Here is a 24,561-nt window from a genome sequence, read left to right on the forward strand (position 1 = left end):
GGCTAAAAAAATTGTCTTACTCAGGCTTTTCCTTCCATGTTTAGTCTGACTGCTAGCTTATAATTAATGAGCCACTAAGATCTGTTCATTAGATGATTACATAATTGAGTAGTGAATGGTATTAGTTGTTATTGAGTCTTACAAGAATCTTTTTGCATAATTATTAGAATATGCATTTTTTATTAGTGTTCTGTATTTGTTTGTTACATTCATGTTTATACTTCTTATGGATGTAATGACTTTTTCCATTACTCACCCAGCATAATACTTAAGTTTTTTCAGAAATTTTAAAAATATAAATATTACATAAAATATAAACCTATAACTTAACAAATTGTTGTAAAATAAATGTCCACGTAATCCCCATTGAGTAAACATGTTTAAGAGAACTTACTAGCACTATGCATTTTGTTTGATCATGAGTCCTTTCATTCCCCCTGATGGTAACCACTATTCTGACTTTCATGGCTAAATTTACTTCTTTGGTTTACTTTATATTTTTTCCACATAGGCAAGTATTCCTAAACAATATATTTTAATTTTGCTACTTTTGGAGCTGTATATTAATGGTAGCATAGATTGTATATTCTATTATGTCTGACCTTTTCTGTGTAACATTGTTCCTAAGATTAATGTTGCATGTATTTCAGTTAATTTATTTTCATTGCTGCATAATCCATTGTATGAATATATTGTGTTTTGTTTATATATTATCCTGGTGGTGGACACTTTTGCTTTTCACTATGGGCTATTATAAACAACTCTATTACATGTGAAATGTCAGCTACATATTTATTTGTATACAGACATGCATAATTTTTCATTGTGTTGCAAAACAGGTATCTGTTTCTGAATTTCCTATTGTGGGCAATTGGATTTTTTTCATTCTTGTACAAATATCACATTGTTTTAATTAGTATAGCTTTGTAATAAATTACAATAACTGATAGAGGAATTCTTTCCATTTATTCTTTTTCAAAAAATATCTTGGCTACTTTTACTTTTTTTCTTTCCATATAATTTTTTTTAAGAATCTATTTATTTATTTTAGAGAGAGAGAGCGCAAGAGCAAGTGGGGGGGAGGGGCAAGGGTGGAGGGAAAGAATCTTAAGCAGGCTCTGCCCTGAGCACAGAGCCCAGTGCAGGGCTCGATCTTATAACCCTGAGATCATGACCTGAACTGAAACCAAGAGTTGGACACTTAACTGACTGAGCCACCCAAGCACCCCTCCATATAAGTTTTACATTCAGTTTGTCACATAAACCAGCCCACTGGGATTTTAATTATCATTGGAATGAATCTATAGATCAATAGTGAGTTAACTGTCACCTTTTAATACTGAGTTTTCCAATCTGTTAACATGGTATATATCTCTGTTTAGTTTAAGTGTTCTTTAGTTACTCTCATTAAAATGTTTTTTTCCAAAGAGGTCTTCTGTATCTTTTGTGAATTTAATATTTGTAGACTAATATTATATTCCTCTGTATGTCCTACAGTATGTGACAGTATCAGTCGTGGTTAAGAACATGGACTCTTGAATCCCATTGCCAGAGTAATCTTAGATAAAATTTTTAACCTCTTTATGCTTCTATTTCCTCATCTGGAAATGGAGAGAGTGACAAAATTCCTCACAGAGTTGTGAGACTAAATATGTTGTGCCTCTCCCAAATGTAGAACATAGTAAACATCTGATAGTCTATGAGATTTAATGTATATACAAATTATTCATTCATTTCATCATTCTCTTTTAAAAATGTTTCTTTTAGATTATTAGTGGAGGTATTTTGTTGAACTCTTATAAAAAGCTTAAATTTTAAATTATTGCATAATGTACCTTTAAACTAACTTCATAACTGAATCGAATACACATCTTTATAATATTTAATATTCTAATCCAGATAGGTGCTATGTCTAGTGAAATTTTTTACATTATTTAGTGATATATTTTAGCTCTTTACATATAGGACCTATGCATTTCTTATTAGTATCTTCTATGTTATTATTTTTGCTATTGTTAACACAATTTCTTTTTCCATGGTAATGTTTTAATTGGTTCTTACTGGTATGTTACTACTAGTATGTTATATGTAGATTATTTTTTGTATTTTGTTACTGGTTACCCTCATAATTCTCATATTCATATATCTCATATGCACACACACACACACATAATTTTTTTCCTCTTGTTTCTAGTTACTTTCTCCATATCAACCAAATGGCACACCATACTTTTAGTTGCTAAGATATAAGTCTTGGAGTTTTTTTCTATTTGTCTATAATGTATTACCAGAAACTTTGTGGCTTGAAACAACACACATTTATTTATTTATTTATTTTTATTTTTATTTTTTTAAGATTTTATTTATTTTGACAGAGAAGAGAGACAGCGAGAGAGGGAACACAAGCAGGGGGAGTGGGAGAGGCAGAAGCAGGCTTCTGAGAGCAGAAAGCCTGACATGGAGCTCTATCCCAGGACCCTGGGATCAGGGCAGGCACTTAACGACTGAGAGCACCCAGGCGCCCCAGAAACAACACACATTTATTATCCCAGTTTCTGTCGAGGTACACCTTTAGCTGGGTCCTCTGTCTATAGTCTCGTAAGGCTACAATCAAGGTGTCAACTGGGGCTGTGGTCTCATGTGAAGCTCAATTAGGGAAGGTTCTGTTTTCGAACTGACACAGATTGTTGGTGGAATTTAGTTCCTCATGGTCTTAGGACCAAGGGTCTTGTTTTCTTGCTGCCTAGATGCTAGAGGCCTCTGCAGGTTGTCTGTTGAAGGCTGCCCTCAACTCCGAGAGACCAATTGCAATTCCTTGCTACGTGTTTTTCCCCAACATGGCTGCTTACTTCTTCAAAGCCATCAAAGGAGAGAGATTCCAGAAAGAAGGACACAAACTCTTATGTAATATAATCATATAATCATATCTGTTCTCTCACCTTTAACATTCTCTGATTAGAGGCAAGTCAAAGGTCTCCTGCCTACACTTAAGGGAATTATGAGTACCAGGAGGGTAGGGACCACCCCAAGAGTCTGTTCACCACAGAGCTATTCTTCTGATTAATAGATTCTTTACTAACAAAACCCTTTTTAAGCCACTATCTGATCTTATTGCTATAAGCTTATTGCTATAGCTTTTTTAAAATTGGTGTATCTCTTTCGGTTCCTGCCTAATTTCAGCCTATTTTGTAAACAGCAGCCAGAGTGATCCCATTTAAAAACAAATCAGATCATGTCAATTTTATACTCACAAGATTTCTCTTTTCAGGATAAAACCATACTCCAGTGGTTTCTCATGTCATCAGAGAAAAATCTGGAGTTATTACAATGGCCTTAGAGAGTCCCGTGTGTTCTGGACCCCTAATATTACTTTGACCTTATCTCCTAATACTTTTCCCTTGTTTATTCCTCTTCAGTTATACTGGGCACCTCACTCTTCAAACATGCCAGAAATGCTCTCACCTTAGGTCCTTTGTTCAAACTGTTTGTTCTGCCAGGAACACTAATCACTCTGATAGGTCCATGGCTTGCTTCCTCATTTCTTACAGGTCTTTACTGAAGTGTGTCACCTTCTCCGTAAGGTCTTTCCTAACCACCTTATTTAAAATTACAGTTATCCATCCCTATCACCCCCTTGTTAAAACTCTATTCACTTTCCTGCTTTAGTTGTATCCATACTGTGTTTTGTTTAACTCTTTCTTTTGTCTTCCCTTCCTCTAGTATTTTGCATTCCATAATGACTGGGATTTTTGTGCCTTTGTGTTCAGTGATGTATCCTGGGCGCTTCCAACAGTGATTGGGACTTAGTAGATATTCAACCAGTATTTCTTAGAATTAAGTAAATTGAATTTTATGTCGTGGAGGAGTGGTTTCCAAATAAACAGTTTTATTGTCTTCTAATAATGAACCTTACTTCCTTTCAGATTGTTTTTTTTCATCTGTCTTTGCATTTGGCTTAAACTTCTAGAAAATGTTAAATAATAATAGGCAATTATGCTTTCCTCATGACCTTAATGGGAATGCATTTCCTATTTATGCTTTTAGCTCTTGCACCGAGATAAATTTGTTTTTTAAATCAAATTAAAGAAGTAACCTTTCTTTAATTCACTTAAAATTTCTTGGAGGACAGGGAATAGAGCGTGGATGTTGAATCTTGAGTAGCTTTTAATCATCTGGTCAGATGATTATATGGTTCTTTTCTATTACATATTGATGTTATGAATTACATCAGGAGATGTTTTAATATTAAACTATTCTTTTCTTCCTGGAATGAACTGTACTTGGTCACAGTCTGCTATTCTTTTACTTTATTGCTGGGCCAAATTTTCTAAGCTTTACATTATTCCTAGTACTTGTAAGATCTTAAAAGTTCTACATCATTTGTTAAAGTTTCTATTTACTCATTCTCTAATGAGGAGAATTCGATCTGGCGTGTATTTGCTCTCAGAGTTGCTCCAGTTCACCTTGGACCATCTCATGGTACATTTATATCCTTTAGACCCCTTCTTTCCAACATAAACCAGAGGACATTGGGGGTCAGTTTCATTTCCTGTTGACTAATTAGTAGCCTAGAGAAAGCAGAAAGGTCACTAGGTTTCCCTGTACCTTCATAACTGTGAAAGCCTTATTATTTAGTTGATCCTTCCTATTTTTCTAACAATATCTATCCTCCTTTTTCTTGGAGCACCTTTGTATGTATCTCATGGTATTTCTTTTTGGAGAGATATGAATTTTTTCATTATTAGCTGTTTGTAGAAGGCTCATGTTGAAGAAAAAGCAGGGTCATATTTCCAGTTAGCTGGAATTTTTCTATAGGCCTAAGTTTTGGGTGTGTGAGTGTCCCTTTTTTGTGCTGTCCCACCTATCTTACTATGGAGGTAGTCGGTTTTGTTATTAATAATTATCTCTATAACTAATAGTTAATAATTGATTTTTCTGACTCCTTGTTCCACCTTCCTCCTTCTACTAAGAAACATAGTAGGACCAGGGATACTCCTGCTGCTGTCTTATGTATTCTTTTTCCACTGTCGGAAACAGAGGATAAAGTTTTCCATGTATGTCATATCCCTAAATTTTGAGAAATTTGTTGTTTTTACTCAGGAATTTATTCTTGGCGGGGGGGGAGGGGAGGAGTTATTTTGCTATGTTTTGCCTGTAATGGGCAGCCATGGCATTTTTTTTCTCAATTTCTATCCCTCCCATAGCAGTATTTGTTCTATTTTTGCTGCCCTTGACTGTCTTCAACTCACTTTGTGGCTAAAAATTTTTATGCTATACTATTTTCTTCTCCTGTCAATCCTTGAAGTTATTTCTAGGATGAGAAAGGAGAAATGCCAAATTAACACTATAATCTTCAATGTAGAACTCTAAGTCTTTTGGATTCATTGCATTTTACCTAACAAAAACTTTTTATTTTTATAAACTAAGTATGGACCATTTCTCTAAATTGATGACAGATTTTCCCTTAGTTTTATATGCATTTGGTTATTTTGCCAGATGAGTTTTGACTCTTTTTTAATCAAATTTTTATTTAAAACCTAGTTTGTTAACATATAGTATATTATTGGTTCCAGGAGTAGAATTTAGTGATTCGTCACTTAAATATAACACCCATATAACTCAACATAACCAGTGTGCTCCTTAATACCCATCATCAATTTGGCCCATCCCCTGCCCACCTTCCCTCATCAACCCTCAGTTTGTTCTCTGTAGTTAAGAGTCTGTGATTTGCTTCCCTCTTTTTTTCTCCTTACTCTATGTTCATCTGTTTTGTTTCTTAAATTCTACATATGGGTGAGATCATATAGTATTTGTCTTTCTCTGACTGATGTATTTCACTCAGCACATAATACACTTAGCTCCATGCACATTGTTGCAAATGGCAAAATTTCATTCTTTTTGATGGCTGAGTAATATTCCATTATGTATGTATACCACATCTTCTTTATCCATTCATCAGTCGATGGACATTTGGGCTCTTTCTGTAATTTGACTATTATTGATAACAATGCTATAAACATCAGGGTGCCTGTGCCCCTTCAAATCAGTATTTTTGTATCCTTTGAGTAAATATCTAGTAGTGCAATTGCTGGGTTGTAGGGTAGTTCTATTTTTAACTTTTTGAGGAACCTCCATACTGTTTTCCAGAGTGGCTGCACCAGTTTGCACTCCCACCAATAGTGTGAGAGGGTTCCCCTTTCTCCACATCTTCACCAACTTTTGTTTTCTGTGTTGCCAATTTTAGCCATTCTGACCCATGTGAGGTGGTAGCTCATGGTGGTTTTGATTTGTATTTCCCTGACGATGAGTGATGTTGATCATCTTTTCATGTTGGCCATCTATATGTCTTTTTTGGAAAAATGTCTATTCAAGTCTTCTGCCCATTTTCTTTTCTTTTTTTTTTTTTAGATTTTATTTATTGGGCGCCTGGGTGGCTCAGTTGGTTAAGCGACTGCCTTCGGCTCAGGTCATGATCCTGGAGTCCCGGGATCGAGTCCCGCATCGGGCTCCTTGCTCGGCAGGGAGTCTGCTTCTCCCTCTGACCCTCCCCCCTCTCATGTGCTTTCTCTCATTCTCCCTCTCTCAAATAAATAAATAAAATCTTTAAAAAAAAAAAAAAAAGATTTTATTTATTTATTTGACAGAGAGAGAGAGACAGCGAGAGAGGGAACACAAGCAGGGGGAGTGGGAGAGGGAGAAGCAGGCCTCCCACCTGGCAGGGAGCCCGACGCGGGGCTCGATCCCAGGACCCCGAGATCATGACCTGAGCCGAAGGCAGATGCCCAGTGACTGAGCCACCCAGGCGCCCCTCTGCCCATTTCTTAATTGGATTATTTGGTTTTGGGGTGTTGAGTTTAGTAAGTTTTTATAGATTTTGGATACTAACCCTTTATCAGATACATCATTTACAAATATTTTGTACCATTCTGTAGGCCGCCTTTTAGTTTTGTTCATTGTTTCCTTTGCTGTGCAGAAGCTTTTTATCTTGCTGAAGCCCCAATAGTTCATTTGTGCTTTTGTTTACCTTGCCTCTGGAGACATGTTTAGAAAGAAGTTGGTATGGCTGAGGTCAAAGAGTTGCTTTCTCTATTCTCCTCTAGAATTTTGATGGTTTCCTGTTTCACATTTAGGTCTTTCATCCATTTTGAATTTATTTTTGTCTGCGGCGTAAGACATATGGCTATTCAGTTTTCCCAACACCATTTGTTGAAGAGACTGTCTCTTTTCCATTGGATATTCTTTCCTGCTTTGTTGAAGATTAGTTGATCATATAGTTGTGGGTCCATTTCTGGGTTCTCTATTCTGTTCCAATGATCTATGTGTCTGATTTTGTGCAGTAACATACTGTCTTGATGACCACAGTTTTTTTTTTTTTTTTAAGTACCTTTACTTTTTTTTTTTTTTAAGATTTTATTTATTTGACAGAGAGAGACACAGCGAGAGAGGGAACACAAGCAGGGGGAGTGGGAGAAGGAGAAGCAGGGGGAGTGGGAGAGAGAGAAGCAGGCTTCCTGCTGAGCAGGGAGCCCGATGCGGGGCTCGATCCCAGGACCCCAGGATCATGACCTGAGCCGAAGGCAGACGCTTAACGACTGAGCCACCCAGGCACCCATTGATGACCACAGTTTTGTAATATAGCTTGAAGTCTGGAATTATGATGCCTCCAGCTTTGTTTTTCTTTTTCAGGATTGCTTTGGCCATTTGGGATCTTTTGTGGTTCCATACAAATTTTAGGATTGTTCTAGCTCTGAAAAATGCTCTTTGTATTTTGATAGAGATTGCATTAAATGTGTAGATTGATTGGGGGTAGTATAGACATTTTAACTATTTGTTTTTCCAATCCATGAGCATAGAATGTTTTTCTATTTCTTTGTGTCCTTTTCAATTTCTTTCATAAGTGTTCTATGGTTTTCAGAGTACGGATCTTTTACCTTTTTGGTTAGGTGCATGCCTAAGTATCTTACGGTTTTTGGTGCAATTGTAAATGGGATCAATTCCTTGATTTCTCTTTCTGCTTCATTATTGGTGGATAGAAATGCAACAGATTTCTGTACATTGATTTTATATCCTACAACTTGGTTAAATTCATGTATCTGTTCTAGCAATGTTTTGGTGGAGTCTTTTGGGTTTTCTACATAGAGTATCATGTTGTGATTAATGAAAGTTTGACTTCTTCCTTGCTGATTTGGATGCCTTTTATTTCTTTTTGTTGTCTGATTGCTGAGGCTAAGACTTCCACTAGTATGTTAAATAACAGTGGTAAGAGTGGACATCCCTGTCTTTTTCCTGACAGTAGAAGAAAAGCTCTCCGTTTTTCCCCATTGAGGATGATAATAGCTGTGGGTCTTTCATACGTGGCTTTTATGATGTTGAGGTATTTTCCCTCTAAACCGACTTTGTTGAGTGTTTTACCAAGAATGAATTGTGTATCTTGTCAGATGATTTTTCTGCATCTATTGAGAAGATCATATGGTTCTTTTATTACTGTGGTGTATCATGTTGATTGATTTGCAAATATTGAATCACCACTGCAGCCTAGGAATAAATCCCACTTGGTCATGGTGAATAATCCTTTTAATGTACTGTTAGATTCTATTTGCTAGTATCTTGTTGAGAATTTTGGCATCCATGTTCATCAGGAATATTGGCCTATAATTCTGTCTTTATCTGATTTTGGAATCAAGGTAATGCTGTTCTCATAGAATGAGTTTTGAAGTTTTCCTTCCATTTCTACTTTTTGGAACAGTTTGAGAAGAATAGATATTAACTCTTCTTTCTTTTTCTTTTTTTTTTTTAAGATTTATTTATTTTAGAGAGAGTGTGCACCCACAGTCGGGAGGGGCAAGGGGAGAGGGAGAGAAAGAATTTCAAGCAGACTCCCCACTGAGTGTAAAGCCCGACATGGGGCTCGATCTCACGACCCTGAGATCATGATCTGAGCTGAAGCCAAGAGTCAGACACTCAACTGACTGAGCCACCCAGTTACCCCATTGTTAACTCTTATTTAAATGTCTGGTAAAATTACCCTGGGGAGCCACCTGGTCATGGACTTTTGTTTATTGGTAGATTTTTTATTACTGATTCAATTTCTTTGCTCGTTATGGGTCTGTTCAAATTTTCTATCTCTTCCTGTTTCAGTTTTGGTAACTTGTATGTTTATAGGAATTTGTCCATTTCTTCCAGATTGCCCAATTTCTTGACATGTAATTTTTCATAATATTCTCTTAATAATTGTATTTCTTTGGTGTTGTGATTTCTCCTCTTTCATTTGTGATTTTATCTATTTGTTTTTTTTCTTTTCTTTTTGATAAGTCTGGCTAGAGGTTTATCAATTTTATTATTTCTTTTGAAGAACCACCTCTTAATTTCATTGTTCTCTTCTGTTTTTTGTTTGTTTCTATATTGTTTATTCCTGTTCTAATCTTCATTATTTCCCTTCTTATGCTGGCTTTAGGCTTTATTTGCTGTTCTTTTTCTAGCTCCTTTAGGTGTAATGTTAGGTTGTGTATTTGAGACTTTCTTGCTTCTTGAGGTAGAACTATATTGATATATACTTCCCTCTTAGGTCTGCCTTTGCTGTATCCCAAAGGTTCTGGACTATCGTGTTTTCATTTTCATGTATTTTTTTATTTCTTCTTTAATTTCCTGGTTAATCCATTCATTCTTTGGTAGGATGTTCTTTAACTCCATGTATTTGTGGTTTTTCCAAATTTTTTCTTGTGGTTGACTTCAAGTTTTATAGCCTTGTGTTCAGAAAAGATGCATTATATGATCTCAATCTTTTTTTCTAGTTAAGGCCTGATTTGTGACTCTGTATGTGATCTATTTTAGAGAATGTTCCATGTGCACTGGAAAAAAATGTGTATTCTGTTGCTTTAGGATGAAATGTTCTGAATATGTCTATTAAGTCCATCTGGTCCAGTGTGTCATTCAAAGCCGTTGTTTGCTTGTTGATTTTCTGCTTAGATGATCTATCCATTACTGCAAGTGGGGTGTTAAAGTCCGCTACTATTACTGTATTATTATCTGTGAGTTTCTTTATGTTTGTTATTAATTGATTTATATATTTGGGTGCTCCCAAGTTGGGAGCTGTAAATAGTTACAGTTGTTAGATCTTCTTGTTTGATAGACCCCTTTATTATGATATAGTGCCCTTCTTCATCTCTTGTTACAGTCTTTGGTTTAAAAATCTAGTTTGTCTGATATAATTATGGCTACTCTGACTTTCTTTTGATGTCCATTAGTGTGATAGATAGTTCTCCATCCCCTCACTTTCAATTTGGAGGGGTCTTTAACTCTTAAATGAGTCTCTTGTAGGCAGCATGCAGATGGATTTTTTTTTTTAATCCATTCTGATATGCTGTGTCTTTTGATGGGAGCATTTATTACATTTACATTCAGAGTAATTATTGATAGATATGCATTTAGTGCCATTGTATTGCCTGTAAAGTCATTGTTTTTGGAGATTTTCTCTGTTCCTTTCTGGCCTTTGTTGCTTTCGGTTTTTCTTTCCCTCTCAAAGAATTCCCTTCAATATTTCTTGCAGGGCTGGTTTTGTGTTCACGAGCTCCTTTAGTTTTTGCTTGTCTGGGAAACTCTGTCTCTCCTTTAATTCTGAATGACAGCCTTGCTGGATAAAATATTCTTTGCTGCAGATTTTTCCCATTCAGCAAACTGAATATATCATGCCACTTTCTTCTGGCTTGCCAGGTTTCTGTGGAGTGATCTGCTGCTAACCTGCTTTGTCTTTCCTTGTAGGTTAGGGATTTCTTTTCCCTTGCTGCTTTCAGGATTCTTTCCTTATCTATGTATTTTGCAATTTTGCTATATATCTTGGTGTTGGCAGGCTTTTGTTGATTTTGGTTGGAGTTGTTTATGCCTCCTTGATTTGGATGTCTGTTTCTTTCCCCAGATAGGGTAGTTTTCAGCTATAATTTGCTCAAATAAACCTTCTGCCCCTTTTTCCTTCTCTTGTTCTTCTGGGGCTCCTATGATATGTATGTTATTATGCTTTAGGGAGCCACTGAGTTCCCTAAGTCTGTATTTGTGAGCCAATATTTTTCTTTACCTCTTCTTTTCAGGTTCATTATTTTCCATAATTCTGTCTTCTATATCACTTATTCATTCTTCTGTTTCTTCCATCCTTGTGTTCATTACATACAGTCTGTTGCATCTTGGTTATAGCATTTTTTATTTCAGCCTGACTAGTTTTTAGGTCTTTTATCTTTGTGGTAAGGGTCTCTCTGGTTTCTTCTGTGCTTTTTCCTCAAGTCCAGCTAGTATCCTTATGATTGTTGTTTTAAATTCTGGTTCAGGCATATTGCTTATATCTGTTTTGATTAGCTCCCTGCCCATGACCTCTTCTTGTTCTTTCTTTTGGGATGAATTCCTCCATCTTGGCATTTTGTCTATGTCTGTCTTTTGTGTGTTAGGAAAGCTGTTCCTGGTCCTAATTTCACTAGAGCTGAAGCTTTGCAGCGCTCCGTGATCAGTAGACCTGGTGCATGCAAGGGTTTGTGCTGGTCTTCTGGGGGAGGGCCCTGCTGCTGCTCTGGCTCTCTATCACACTTGCCTTATTAAAAAGGCACTTGTAGAGCACAGGGGCAGGGTGTGGTGTAAGCTGCTCAAGCCTCCACTGTGTGTACTGTGCCTCTTGCTAAAGTCCTTCTGTGCTGATAGGAGGGGTGAAAATGGTGTCAGCCTGCTCTTGTTCATGGACAGAGGAGTTCACACCCATCACTGTTCAGGAAGCCCTCACAGAAGAACAAACAATCTCCCCTCTGGTGTCCCTGGCTTCCGTGAGATTCCTGCCTTCACCCTGTCTGTGTCCAAGCCATCTGCCCACCGGTGGCCTAGTGCTCTTGTGTTTTATCACAGGCTTGCGGCTGTGTTTTAAAACTCCAAATTTTCGGGACCTGGCACTGATCCTCTGGGGGAGGGTCTTACCGAGCTGTGGCTAGTACCAGTTTGTCCCAGAAAAGCAGTTGCATGATAGTGCAGGAGTTTAGAGTTTATGGTAAAGTGTGGCAAAAAGCCCACATCCAGATGAGCTGCCCTCAGCAGACATCTCTGCTCATATGGTAATGAACAGGGCAGCTCAATATCACCTGCGGCTGTTTTGTCTCCTGATAGACAGTGCCACCTCTCCCAAATGCACTCTAAGAAGAGGAACTCTCTTCCATCATGACCCAGGGGATCCTCAGAGCATGCCATCAGCTCCGGGGCCTCTGCCCTCCTTCTCTACAAGAGCACTGCTATGCCCCCCAGGTTTATCCTGGCAGTGGTGTGGACTTCTAAGACTTCAGAAGCTGCACTGTTTATAAAAACTTGGGATAATCAGCCCCTCTTATTTTTGCACTCAGTGTTTTTGTGTAATCCCCTCTGTGCTTTCTCTCAGCCTCTCTCTTTTTTTCTCTCTCTCTCATCTCTCCATGATCAGGGCTCCCTCCTCTCTGCAGCAACCACAATTCTTTTCTTCCCCAAATCACATCACCACACCTCCTACCTTCCATGATGTGGCCTCTTTTCTCCTTCTAGTTGTGCAGTCTGTTCTTTCAGTCCTCAGATCAATTTCCTGGGTGTTCAGAATGATTTGATAATTATCTAGCTGTGTTCAAGGGATGAGGGAAACATAACGTCTTCCTACAACTCCACGATTTTAACTCCTCTTGCGATTTTTGACTCTTAAAGGCATCTGCCAAACATTTTTTCTCTCTATGGATGCTATTGAATAGGTAAAGCATGCAATTGCACCAAAATTCAAAAACTATAAAAGACATTCAGTGAGGAGTATGTTCCTCTCCAGTCACTCAGATCTCCTCCCCATCCCCAAAGCTAACAATTCTTACCAGTTGTTTTGTCCTTGGGGAGAGATTCTGTGTAAAAACATATATGTATTTAGGGGCACCTAGGTGACTCAGTCAGTTAAGCGTCTGACTCTTGATTTTGGCTCAGGTCCATCTCAGGGTCATGGGATTGAGCCCTACATCAGGCTCCACACTTAAGATTCTCTCTTTCTCCCTCTCCCCTTGTGTGCACATGCTCTCTTTCTCTCTCTCAAAATAAATAAATCTTTTTTCAATAACCCCAAAAACAAAACAAAAAAGACTCAAATATATATTTAGGTATATTCAAATGCTTTTCCATTTTTGTTCAAATGCTACTGCTATATACAATGCTTTGTGCCTCTCCTTTTTCACTTAACGTACTTTGGAGATAATTCTTTATCTAAACATATATAGCTGCTTTGTTCTAATTTCTGCATAGTATACCACTATAAAATCTACTCCAAACATTTGAACTTCATTCTATGAGTGGACACTTAAAATTTTTTATTTACTCTTATGACCACTCAGCAATAAATGTTCTTATAAGTATGACTTTATGCTCATGTTTGACTATAACTCTAAGATAAATCAGGAAATGAGTGATTAGAAGGTTAGCTTCTTCTTGGATCTCCTGATTCCTCAAATGCCGCCTTTCAGAGAAATTGTCCCTAACCACTCAATCTACCATAGCCCCTGCTGTTACCTTCACATTATCTTTTTTATATACTTTTTTATCATAGAATTTTTAAACATATAAAAAGTAGAAAGAGCAATAATATAATGAAAGTTCATGTGCCTTGTTTTTATCAATTATCAGTATTTTCCAATCTTGTTTTAGCTCTCTCTCACTCCCATACATATTTTTTCTTAAGTACCTTAAAGCAAATTCCAGATATGCCATTTTACCTACGAACAGTTCAGTATGTATCTCTAACATATAAGACCTGTTTATAAAAAAAAAAAAGCATTACCACTTTGTCATTGTTACAGCTAACTTAACACCATTTTCTTGATCTCCTCTAGTACCTATCCCATATTTTCCTGTGTGACTCAAAAATGCACTTTACAGTTTTTGCTTGAATCACCGTCAGAACAAAATCTTCACATTTGCTTTTAATTTGTAAGTTACCTTATCTGGTTTTCATATTTTTTCCCCAGAAGAAATAATATATAATGATGTGTGGGATTTTCTAAATTCTTAATTTGGTTGACTCTTTCCTCCTTGTGTCATCTTTTAATATATTTCTCTGATTTTTGTATTTCCTGTAAACTGATAGTGTAATGTATAGTAATTGTTGGTTAGTTTCAGGTTCAGTTTTCTTGGCAAGAATATTTCATAGATTGTGCAGTGTATGTCCTCTTGTATCACAATGAGATCCACATGATTTCCACTTATCTTTCTTTTAGCAATGTTGAGAGACAGGTGGAAATCATGCATGTTTAGAGAGAGATCAGTGTGTTTTGGTATTCTCAGCTTTATTTGACTATTATAAAGTCAGCCATTGACATTTCACCTAGTGAACATTTCCTGGATTGGTAGCAAAATAATTCTGTCATTCCTTATGTAATTAATTGTTGATAAAAAGTGGTGGCAATTTGCAGTTTTTATGGATGTGCTAATGTTCCCTATATAATTTTTAAATTAGTTGTGAGAACTTACTAGTCCTAGATTTAGATAATTTTTTTAGAAAAACTGGATTAGAAATTGCCCATGGTCTTTAAATAATATTCCAAAGAGAAAAACTTTTGAAGTCTATTACTAATCAAAATTATTACAAATGTATTTGAAGTAACTGTGATCTTTCTCATAAAATTTGTATTTCCATGTGTAGGTATTACTGTGAGACACCAAGAAAGTTTCTAAACTTTTAGAATATATTTTATAAAATCTGTTTTTATTGTTCCTGTTTATATAGGTTATTAAGTGTGGTATGCTGTGATCTAGACACTCTTCTCCTACTAGAGGCTCAGTATCAAGTATCTGAAACGTTGCTAAATGCTCAAGAAGAAAATATCTTAGAGACCTCTGAAAGCCACAGGTAAAAACAAAAGCAAAACTGTTAAGACAATATTATTAACAATAGTTTTCTTTTTTTTTTTTTTTTTTTTTTTTTTTTTTTTTTTTTTTTAAAGATTTTATTTATTTATTTGAGAGAGAGAATGAGATAGAGAGAGAGAGCATGAGAGGGGGGAGGGTCAGAGGGAGAAGCAGACTCCCCCCTGAGCAGGGAGCCCGATGCGGGACTCGATCCTGGGACTCCAGGATCATGACCTGAGCCGAAGGCAGTCGCTCAACCAACTGAGCCACCCAGGCGCCCAACAATAGTTTTCTTTACAGATGCTCTGTTAAGACAATAATTTTGTGTGTATAGTTTCATGTTTTTCCCCTATCTGAATTCAGCAGATTTGAATAACAGAATAAAAAGCAATTAAAATATAAATGTCACCATTAGAAAGATTGTGATAGATGTTCGTGGGGAAGGCTTGAACAGTACTGCTTTCTGAGTTTTTTGTTTAATTTAGCTTTTTTTTTTTTTTTGACCTGATTTTATTGATAGTTCCATGAAGTTGTATCACCTTTAAATTCAGGCTGCATGTGTAAGATGAGTCATTAAACAAAATGTTTGATTTCGTGTCCCTTGTAGTAACTCTTTACTCCATTCTCTTAATTATGTTAATTCATATTCATAAGCTCTGTTTATTGCAAAATGAGGTTATGGTAATATCTTGATGATTTTTTTCTACCACACTTGTCATTACTTCAATTTGGCTGACATTTATTGAATACATATTCAATATCTGGTATTGTTTTCATCTCAGTAATTAAAAAAAAATTGTGCTTCCATTCTAGCTGGGATTTAGAAGAATATAGACGACCAGGCACATTACTGGGTTCTCTAGATTTGATATAGAAGGATGGTATTAACAGCTGCAGGAAGTGTGGAACCTGCTCAAAAGCAACATTTAGATTTTGAATTTAAGGTGCTGAGTCTAGAACCTAAGGGAACCTTTACTAAAAATGTGAAAAAGTCATTGTGGAAATAATGTAGGTCTTAATTCCATTTCTTTAAATGCAGTAACATTTGACAAGAAAATATTAAGAGAATGGAGTAAAGAGTTACTACAAGGGACACGAAATCAAACATTTTGTTTAATGACTCATCTTACACATGCAGCCTGAATTATATCTCCATCAGTTCTTTGCTTTCTGACAAAAAAGCTGTAAGATAAAGTGAATTTAGCCCTTTTTAAGTGATACATTGTTAATCATTTTCCAGACTTTTTTATAGAAAATTTTCTTTTTTCTTTACATTCCACTGTTGGTTCTGGAATTAAATCATATTCAATTAAGATAACAAAATTGATATGTTTATTTTTCAGGGATTTCATAATCGATGGCTTATCGGTAGAGAGAAATCATGTTCTTGTTAGAATAAATTTTATTGGTGGTCCCATGGAACGTATTTTGCCCCCAAGGGTATTGGAGAAGGTGAGTAGGGTAAAGACGAATATTTGTCAATAGAAAAGCTGTAGGATACAAATAAACACTTTAAAATGAAAATAGCATTCTTTGTGACAGAGGGGTCATAAGTGCTAGTTTGTGTTGCAGAGTAGGCTATAGTTTCATTAAAAAGTTGTCATTTTTCTGTGTCTATGATGTTTACTTTCAATGTCTTTTTCATGATACCTAATTTTTATTAGATGAAGATTTTTTTTGTATTTAATTAGCAATATTGAGTACTTTCATCAGTATTCATAGACGTTGGCTTTTCCTTGAAGGGCTTTTTTTTTTTTTTAAGTACATTTTTGCTTTGTCAGTCTGGGAAAGATGAGATAGAAATGATTGACAATACAAGATAAACAGTTTGGTTTTTTGAATTTGTTTCCTATTTCAATATAGGAAATACAGGTTTCTTTTGAAGACTATAATTTCTCTTTCATGGAAAAAAAATAGTAAGGCTACCATTATCAGTCCTAGTTGCTAGAACAAGTTACCATATATTTGTCTTCAGGGCTTGTGTAATGTCATTTCTATTACATTTCATTTTAGTTATTATCCTTTGGAGTATTGAATTGTAATTGTTAAATAGGTTTTGGTTAGTTAGGTTACAACTCTAGTATCTATGAAACAAAAGCCAGTTTAAATTAGTATTTCAGAAAGCCTTAAAATTCAATATTTTATATTACTTCCTGAAGTTATTTGTCTTCTTTATTAGGGTGATGATCCATATCCTTGGCCAATGTTTTCATCATATCCTTTACCTAACTGCTATCTTTCAGAAGTTACAAGAAATGCTGATCTAAAACAAGGTAAGATATTTACCATCAACTGCCATGTTATTTTAGTGCTTTTGTGGTTATAATTTGAAAAAAGATAAAGTAGTATTATGGGAGATTAATACTATTTTTTATTCAGCTTGTGTATATAGATACATTTATGCCTATTTCTTTGTAAATTTCTTACTAAATTATTTGTGTGATATTGAATAATTCTTATCAGAGCTTTTTGTTTTAAAAAAAGGAGTTATGATTTTTTATGAATTCTAGATACATAGAACGTTATTCAGCAGAGTAATATTTTTTAGTATCTGCATGCCATACATAAGTTCTGGGTCCTCAAGATTTGAAATATAAATATAATGTAAATTATATAAATATAATAAAAGTTCAGACGAGTTCATGAACTTTTGGAGACTACATACAAGTAATTAGATAATTGTATGGTAGTGCAGTGTGATAGGAACTAGTCAAATGTGTAGCCTGCTAGCATAGCATATATGCAGGACACCCTTCCAAAGAAAATCAAAGTTTAAAGCAAGGCACGAAATATGTGTTCTTGGGTAATATAAGAGCATTTTTGACAAAGGAAAACAGCAGAGAGGCTTGAAAGGAGCAAATTATATTTAGAGAACTGTGAGTAGTTCAGGATGTCTGAGATTTGGTATGTGAGGGCAAGAGAGACCAGAATTAAGACAACTGGTATGCCAAGGTCAGCCATAAGACCAGTGTAGCTCAAGACTTTATTGTGAGAGCAATGAAAATTCAAACCGTTCTTAGATTAGAGAATTCTAAGATGAAATATGAAGATATATGATCAAACTACTCACTAATTTGAGAAGTTAAATCTTTTATCAGTGTGATCTTCTTTAATACTATTGAAGTTGTGCTGGAAAAAAATAGGTATAAGATTCATTTAACATAGGTTAAGATTGTATGGAGTGATTGTTGCAAAAATGTTTCTGTGTGAGACTTCATGTATCTTTCACTTTTTCCTACATTTACTTGCTTTGAAACAATTATAAGAAGCCATCAATTGATATGTATTGTTTTTATTTCTATCCAGTGTTTGAGATATACATTATATTTCTCACAGTTGCATAGAAACAAAAATTGTGCTTTGTTTTTTTATTTCGGTCTACTTAGGGGTTAGGGAAAGAGAAAGGGAGCTTTTTAAGTTTTTTTTTTTTTAAGATTTTTAAGATTTTATTTGTTTAAGTGAGAGCGCAAGAGAGAGAGCATGAGCAGGGGAAGGGGCAGAAGGAGAGGGAGAAGTAGACCCCCTGCTGAGCAGGGATTCCCAATGTGGGGCTCAATCCCAGGACCCCAGGATCATGACCTGAACCAAAGGTAGACACTTAACCGACTGAGCCACCCAGGTGCCCCTAAAGTTAATATCTGTCTTTATAATGCACTAAAAATTTTGCCTTTGTTTTCCTCTTGTGCAACCTAATCTATTGCTTTCAGAGATGTGTGAGTGATAGGAAGTATTTTTTAAGAAAAAACTCTTGAGAGAATACCATTTTGAACACTTTACCCCACTGACTCACATCTTTCAGTGAACCCAAGCCTTTCTCAGTCTGTTACTCTCATGCTTTCCTATTCCTACTTTCATTCTTCTTAATGCCTTTATATTTTGTCATTGTTGTTGTAGGTTTCATCATTTATTTGCCCCCTCATTCCTTTATTTAACGTTTTTCTCAAGTGCTAATTATCAGGTGCTTCACTAGGCATTGGAGATAAAATGATATATTAAGACATGATCCATTCTTGGTACCCCAACCCTTTTCCTGATCCTTTCCTTGTTATAATAAAGCATTGTTGTCTTTGCTGAGTTTCACTTGGAAATTAATATTAATTTTTTGAACAACAAATTCACTCATTATGAGTTTTATTATGTGACTGTCATATCTGATTATTTGGTTCTTCAAAATAGTTCGATTAAAAAAATGTCCCTTATTTTTTAAACAGAACAAGGCAGACAGAAGTAAGAAAAATAAGGTTAGATGGACACTTCCTGAAAAGAAAAGCTACAACATCAATTCCTAGGAATTGGTTTACAGAGGAATATAATTTTATTCCTGCTCTACTCTTGTGAGTGATTTAGAAAAGGGAGTAATAATAGCATCTCTCTCTAGCCCAGAAGATAACTGCAGAATGGTTATTAACTGTAAGTGGGCCTATCATACTGCCGGGCAGTCATACATGGTGTCCCCAGGTCCGTATTCTCCTAGATGATCATTTTAAAATCTTCTCTCATCAAACCTTCACTCCATCCTTGTCCATCCTATCTGATGATGTAATTTTGTTTTCTAGGTTACTGAGGAAATAGAAACAGAAAAAAATCTTCCATGTGCTCCTGATAAACACCAACTCACTTAGCTGAATCTATTCTAATTTCGGATTTTTGTTACTATGAATAAACTGCCAATGTTACTGAGAAAGGCTGGCTGCTACATTCCATCTTCTTCTCAAAGATAATGCTTCTAACAGTTCTCCCTTTTTCCTTTATTGCTGTTTTTGGGGGGTGTTGTGGATGGGTCTCCATTGTGGCTCTTTGTGAACCGACAAACATGCTGTTAATTCTTCCATATTTAAAATATCTTCTTTTGAACCCACTTTTAAATTTCTGTCCTTTTTTCTTGCAAAATTCTTTGAAGGAGTTGTCTAATCTTGGTATTCCAGTAACTCCTTCCATTTTCTCCTGAACCCACAAAGCTAAAGAGGCTTTCACCCCTACCATTACACTGTGATTAGATCTACTGTATAGATCAGTCCTCATCCTACTAGATTTAACATTGTTATTTAACATGTTCACTCCCTCCCTTTCTTTTGAAACACTTTCTTCACTTGGCTTCTAGAAAATGCATGATGGGATTTTCATCCTGTGTTTCTGGCAAGTTCTTTTGTCTCCTTTGATCTTTCACTTCCCTCTAACCTCCAAGCTTTGGAGTGCCCCGGGGCTCAGTTCTTAAGTCGCCTGTTTTTCTAGCTGTACTTAGTCATGGGGAACATCTCATCTCATGACTAAAATCCTGTCCAGTATGCTGATGGCTGTCAGATTTATATCTCTAACCTCTGTCTCTCCCCGCAACTCTGCATTCATACCTAACTGCCTACTTGACACCTTTGCTAGGAGGGTTAATAAGCACACCACATCTAACAAGTCTGACATAAACTTCTCATACTTCCTCAAAATCTGTTCCTTTGGTTTTGTTACTCATTTCAGAAATGGCAACTTTTGCTTCCAGTTCTTTAGGCAATAAACCTGAAGGCATTCTTTGACTTCTCTTTGTCTTGATACCCACATCTAATCTGTCAGCAAATGCTCTTGACTCTGCTTATCTGAAATCCCTTTCTTGCATGACAGCCCTCCTGTCTCACCTGTATTGCAGTAATCTGCCAAGTAGTCAGTGTGTTCTCAACACAGCAACCAGAGTAATGCTGTTGAAATGTTCATTGCATCCCGTTACTCCTTAATTGAAACCCTCCAATGGCTTCCCATCGCTAACAAGGCCCAATACATTTGTGGCTTCATTCCTGTCAATGCTGTTTTACTTTAGTACCATTTCAAACCTCTTTAATTCCACATTTCCCCACCATATTGGACAACAACTTCTATTGTCTTTCTCTTTGTCCCTAAAACACAAGTGTTTGACTAAGACATTATTCTCAATTTAATAGCAGTACCTAATACTTCCTCCTAATAATAGTGGTTCTAGTTTTGTTAAGCAGGAGAGAATGATCTAGGCACCAGTGGATAATCCAGAATGTACATCACAGAGATATCTCTGTGAACTCAATGAGAAAAATGGAGCCAATGAATTTCTAACACCTATAAAGCTAAATTGAAAGTATGTTTCTGGTTAAATACAGTTCAATAAACTAAACATTGTACAATTTTAAATATACTGTCTTTGAGCTTATAATACTTTAAAACATAGCTATTTTGAAGGCAGGAGTTCTTATACTTTTCATTTTGCTTTTTTTACTTGAAAATAATGATTCATTGATTCTGATAGGTGTTATGTTAGTTGTCATTTGTGCTGCAAAATTTTGGGATATAATTTCATTGTTGTGGGGGGAAAAAAATCAACTTTGGTTGTGTGCACATGGTGACATCCTCTCATTTGTCTCCCAGCTTCGACATTTATCCTCCTTGCTACAGTTAGCATCTCCTCATCTGTTAAATTGCCTCTTGTTAGCTCATTGGCATTAGTGTTAGCTATTAAATAATTTATCTTCATCTGTAAATAAGAATCTTGAGACATCATCTGGTTCAGTTATTTTTCTTTGTGCACCATTTTAGGGTCACCATACTAAAATGTAAAAGCCCTTTAAAAGCTAGTGATTAATATTATCTATTTGTGTACGTATATACGTACATTATGTGTATACATATATAAGCATGTACAGGTATATATGTACACATGTGCACATGTGTATGTATCACAGGTGTGTAATATATAAATAATCTTACACACATGAAAAAATTCTCTTCCATGTGGTAGAAATAACTTGGAATATTACCTTTCTGTTACCCTAGAGTTTAGACAAATTGGAAGAAGGTTGTGAGTGCAGTAACTTACTATTACCTGTGCCGCAGAGAAAAAGGAAAGGGGAGTGGGAGAAAGGAGAGTTGTGCTGTGGTTAAAAGCCAGTACGGGTTAGTGTGTTCAGGAGCTGTTAAAGTGAACTACTGGAGATTGACTCATAATGTCTTTTCTATATGAAACAGATCATGGGATAAACAAAACAAAACAGATTGCTTTGTCTTCCTAAGCTAAACTTAGATCTCCCAGGAGTTATTGTTATACCCCTGATCGGCCAGTCTGCTCTACTCCATTCCATTTTGGTGTGTCCAGGATGGGACTTCCTTCCCTAAACAGGAACAGAAATCCAGTACTTTCATACTGAGAAATAAAAATGGCGTGAGGGATTAAATAGCATGCTCTGGTTATTGGAAGCATTAGAGAGATATCTGAAGGTGAGAAATTTGCTGTTCCTTCCTTTCTAGCATCCTATATTCAATTTATTTTTAAATTACTTTTATAATGTTTATTCAGGCTGAATTATAAAATAATCAGCAATCTAGATTATACCTGTATTCTATATACCTTATTACGGTGGAATGCCTGTCTTTATCAGGAGACCATTTGGATCTGTATTCACTCAGCTGGGGCTGGTATCTTCAAAGTAGAGAGTGAGTTTTTTGTGTCATGGCTTGTATGTTTCTCGTACTCCTGACAGGGCCATCCGAGCAGTAAAAGCACAGCACTGACTCCCAGGGCCACTGGCAGCAGGGCCACGTGGCATTGTTTTTCTTTGATCTTAGAAATTTGGATGGCTACTCATTGAAAACCTCAAATATATTAGTGACTCCTAATGCAAGTGAACTTCTGCATGTTCCTTGCAAGTCCACCATGTCACTCTTTACCCACATATCCTTCCAAAGGCCCTTCCTTAAAAAACAAAAAACGAAACAAAACAAGAAAGAGTTTACCTCCTTTGGGCTTTCTAATAAGTAAACAGTAACAGCTAATGGGAGCCAGCTGTATAAACAAATGTGTCACTTTCCCATTCTTTTCTCTCCCTTGCCCTGACTTCATCTCATGGCCTTTCTCTCTATAGTAATTGACCTACATACTCTGCATAACCCTGTGGGTCTTGTTGTTTTGTTTTGTTAAAAACAGCTTTATTGAAATGTAATTAATGTACTATATAATTCACCCATTTAGAGCATGCAATTCAGTGATTTTTTAGTATATTAATAGATATGTACAACCATCACCACAAACAACTTTAGAACATCTCACCACCTCGTTTTCACCACCAGTATTCCCTCTTCCCCCACTTCTCTCACCCAGCCCTAAGCAACCACTAATCTACTTTCTGTCTCTGGAGATTTCTCTAGTTTGGACTTTTCATATGAATGGAATAGTGTAGTATGTGGTATTTCATGACTGACGTTTTTCCTTAGCATAATGTTTTCAAGGTTCATCTCAAAGGTTTGTTCACGTTGTAGTATGGATTAGTACTTCATTCCTTTTTATAATTAAATAACATTCCATTATGTGCAAGTACCACAGTTTGTTTGTATATTTATATCTGCTGATGGACACTTGGATTGTTTACACCTTTTGGCTATTAGAAATAATGCTGCGGTAAACATGTGCAAATTTCTGCGTGAATATATGTTTTTATTTCTCTAAAATATATACCTAGAAGTAGAATTGCTGAGTTATATGGTAATTTTATGTTTAATAGTTTGAAGAACTGGCTCACTATTTTCTAAAGCAGCTGCACCATTTTATCTTTTCACCAACAGTATTATGAGATTCTCATTTCTCCACATCATCATCATCATCATGTGTTGTGATCTGGCCGTCTTAGTGGGTGTGAAGTGCAGTTTCATTGTGGTTTTGATTTGCATGTCCCTGATGACTAATAATGTTGAGCATCTCTTCATGTTATATATCTTTCTTAGAGAAATGACTATTCACATCCTTTGCCTATTTTTTAAATTATTTGTCTTTTTATTATTGAGTTGTAAGAGTTCTTTATATATTCTAGATATAAATTCCTTATGGGATATATGATTGGGGAACTTCATACATACATACATACATTAAGTTTACGCCTCTGGGCCTTTGTTCTTGATGTTTTCCTTTTCCTGGAGTACTACCTCCTCCTCTTTACACAGGTAGTTCCTTCTTAACCTTTTATGCTGAATCTGAATGTTACTTCTTCAGAGAAGTTATCTCCACCTTATCTAACACATACTTCTTCCCTTCTGGCTTGCTATCTGTGGATTCCACTATTAGCACTGTACCTTACTATGAGTTTATGTATTTGTTCACTATCAGCTGCCCTAGAGTGTAACTTCCATGAGACAAAAATGCTGCCTGCCTTAGGTAGTAGACAACAATAAATGTCTATTGAATGAATGGATGAATTAACATTGAATTTCTTTTCTATTTTTCCTGTCATCAAACACTATCTTCCAAATTTTGTCAGTGGACGTTGGGAATTCCTTTCAGGTTAATATGTAAATTGAGAAGTTTTTACTCAAACCTAGAATGATCTCTTATCTCACTCATTTTTTTTTTTTAAGATTTTATTTATTTGACAGAGAGAGACACAGCGAGAGAGGGAACACAAGCAAGGGGAATGGGACAGGGAGAAGCAAGCTTCCCGCTGAGCAGGGAGCCCGATGCGGGGCTCAATCCCAGGACCCCGGGATCATGACCTGAGCCAAAGGCAGATGCTTAATGACTGAGCCACCCAGGCGCCCCTATCTCACTCATTTTTTTAGAGCATCAATAACTTTGCAGTTAGAAAGCCCCTTGAGCTAGACTTCTGTATATATCATTCATGAAGTAGACACCTTTATTATAGTTATTTTATAATTTACAAAGTGGTACCTTATGTTTTTATAGCACATAAAAGGTATACA

General features: G+C 36.0%; 1 protein-coding gene across 1 annotated transcript in view; it reads left to right on the top strand.

Annotated features, from left to right (window-relative positions):
- TBC1D32 (TBC1 domain family member 32) overlaps window positions 1-24,561 on the top strand; it is a 207,882-nt gene that overhangs the window by 115,515 nt on the left and 67,806 nt on the right. The window contains exons 24-26 of the mRNA XM_044917351.1: window positions 14,744-14,866; window positions 16,209-16,317; window positions 17,045-17,138. Of these exons, the coding sequence (XP_044773286.1) occupies window positions 14,744-14,866; window positions 16,209-16,317; window positions 17,045-17,138 (326 nt within the window). The remainder of the gene's footprint in view (window positions 1-14,743; window positions 14,867-16,208; window positions 16,318-17,044; window positions 17,139-24,561) is intronic.

Source organism: Neomonachus schauinslandi, chromosome 8, assembly GCF_002201575.2.
Source record: "Neomonachus schauinslandi chromosome 8, ASM220157v2, whole genome shotgun sequence".
Classification (NCBI taxonomy): domain Eukaryota; kingdom Metazoa; phylum Chordata; class Mammalia; order Carnivora; family Phocidae; genus Neomonachus; species Neomonachus schauinslandi.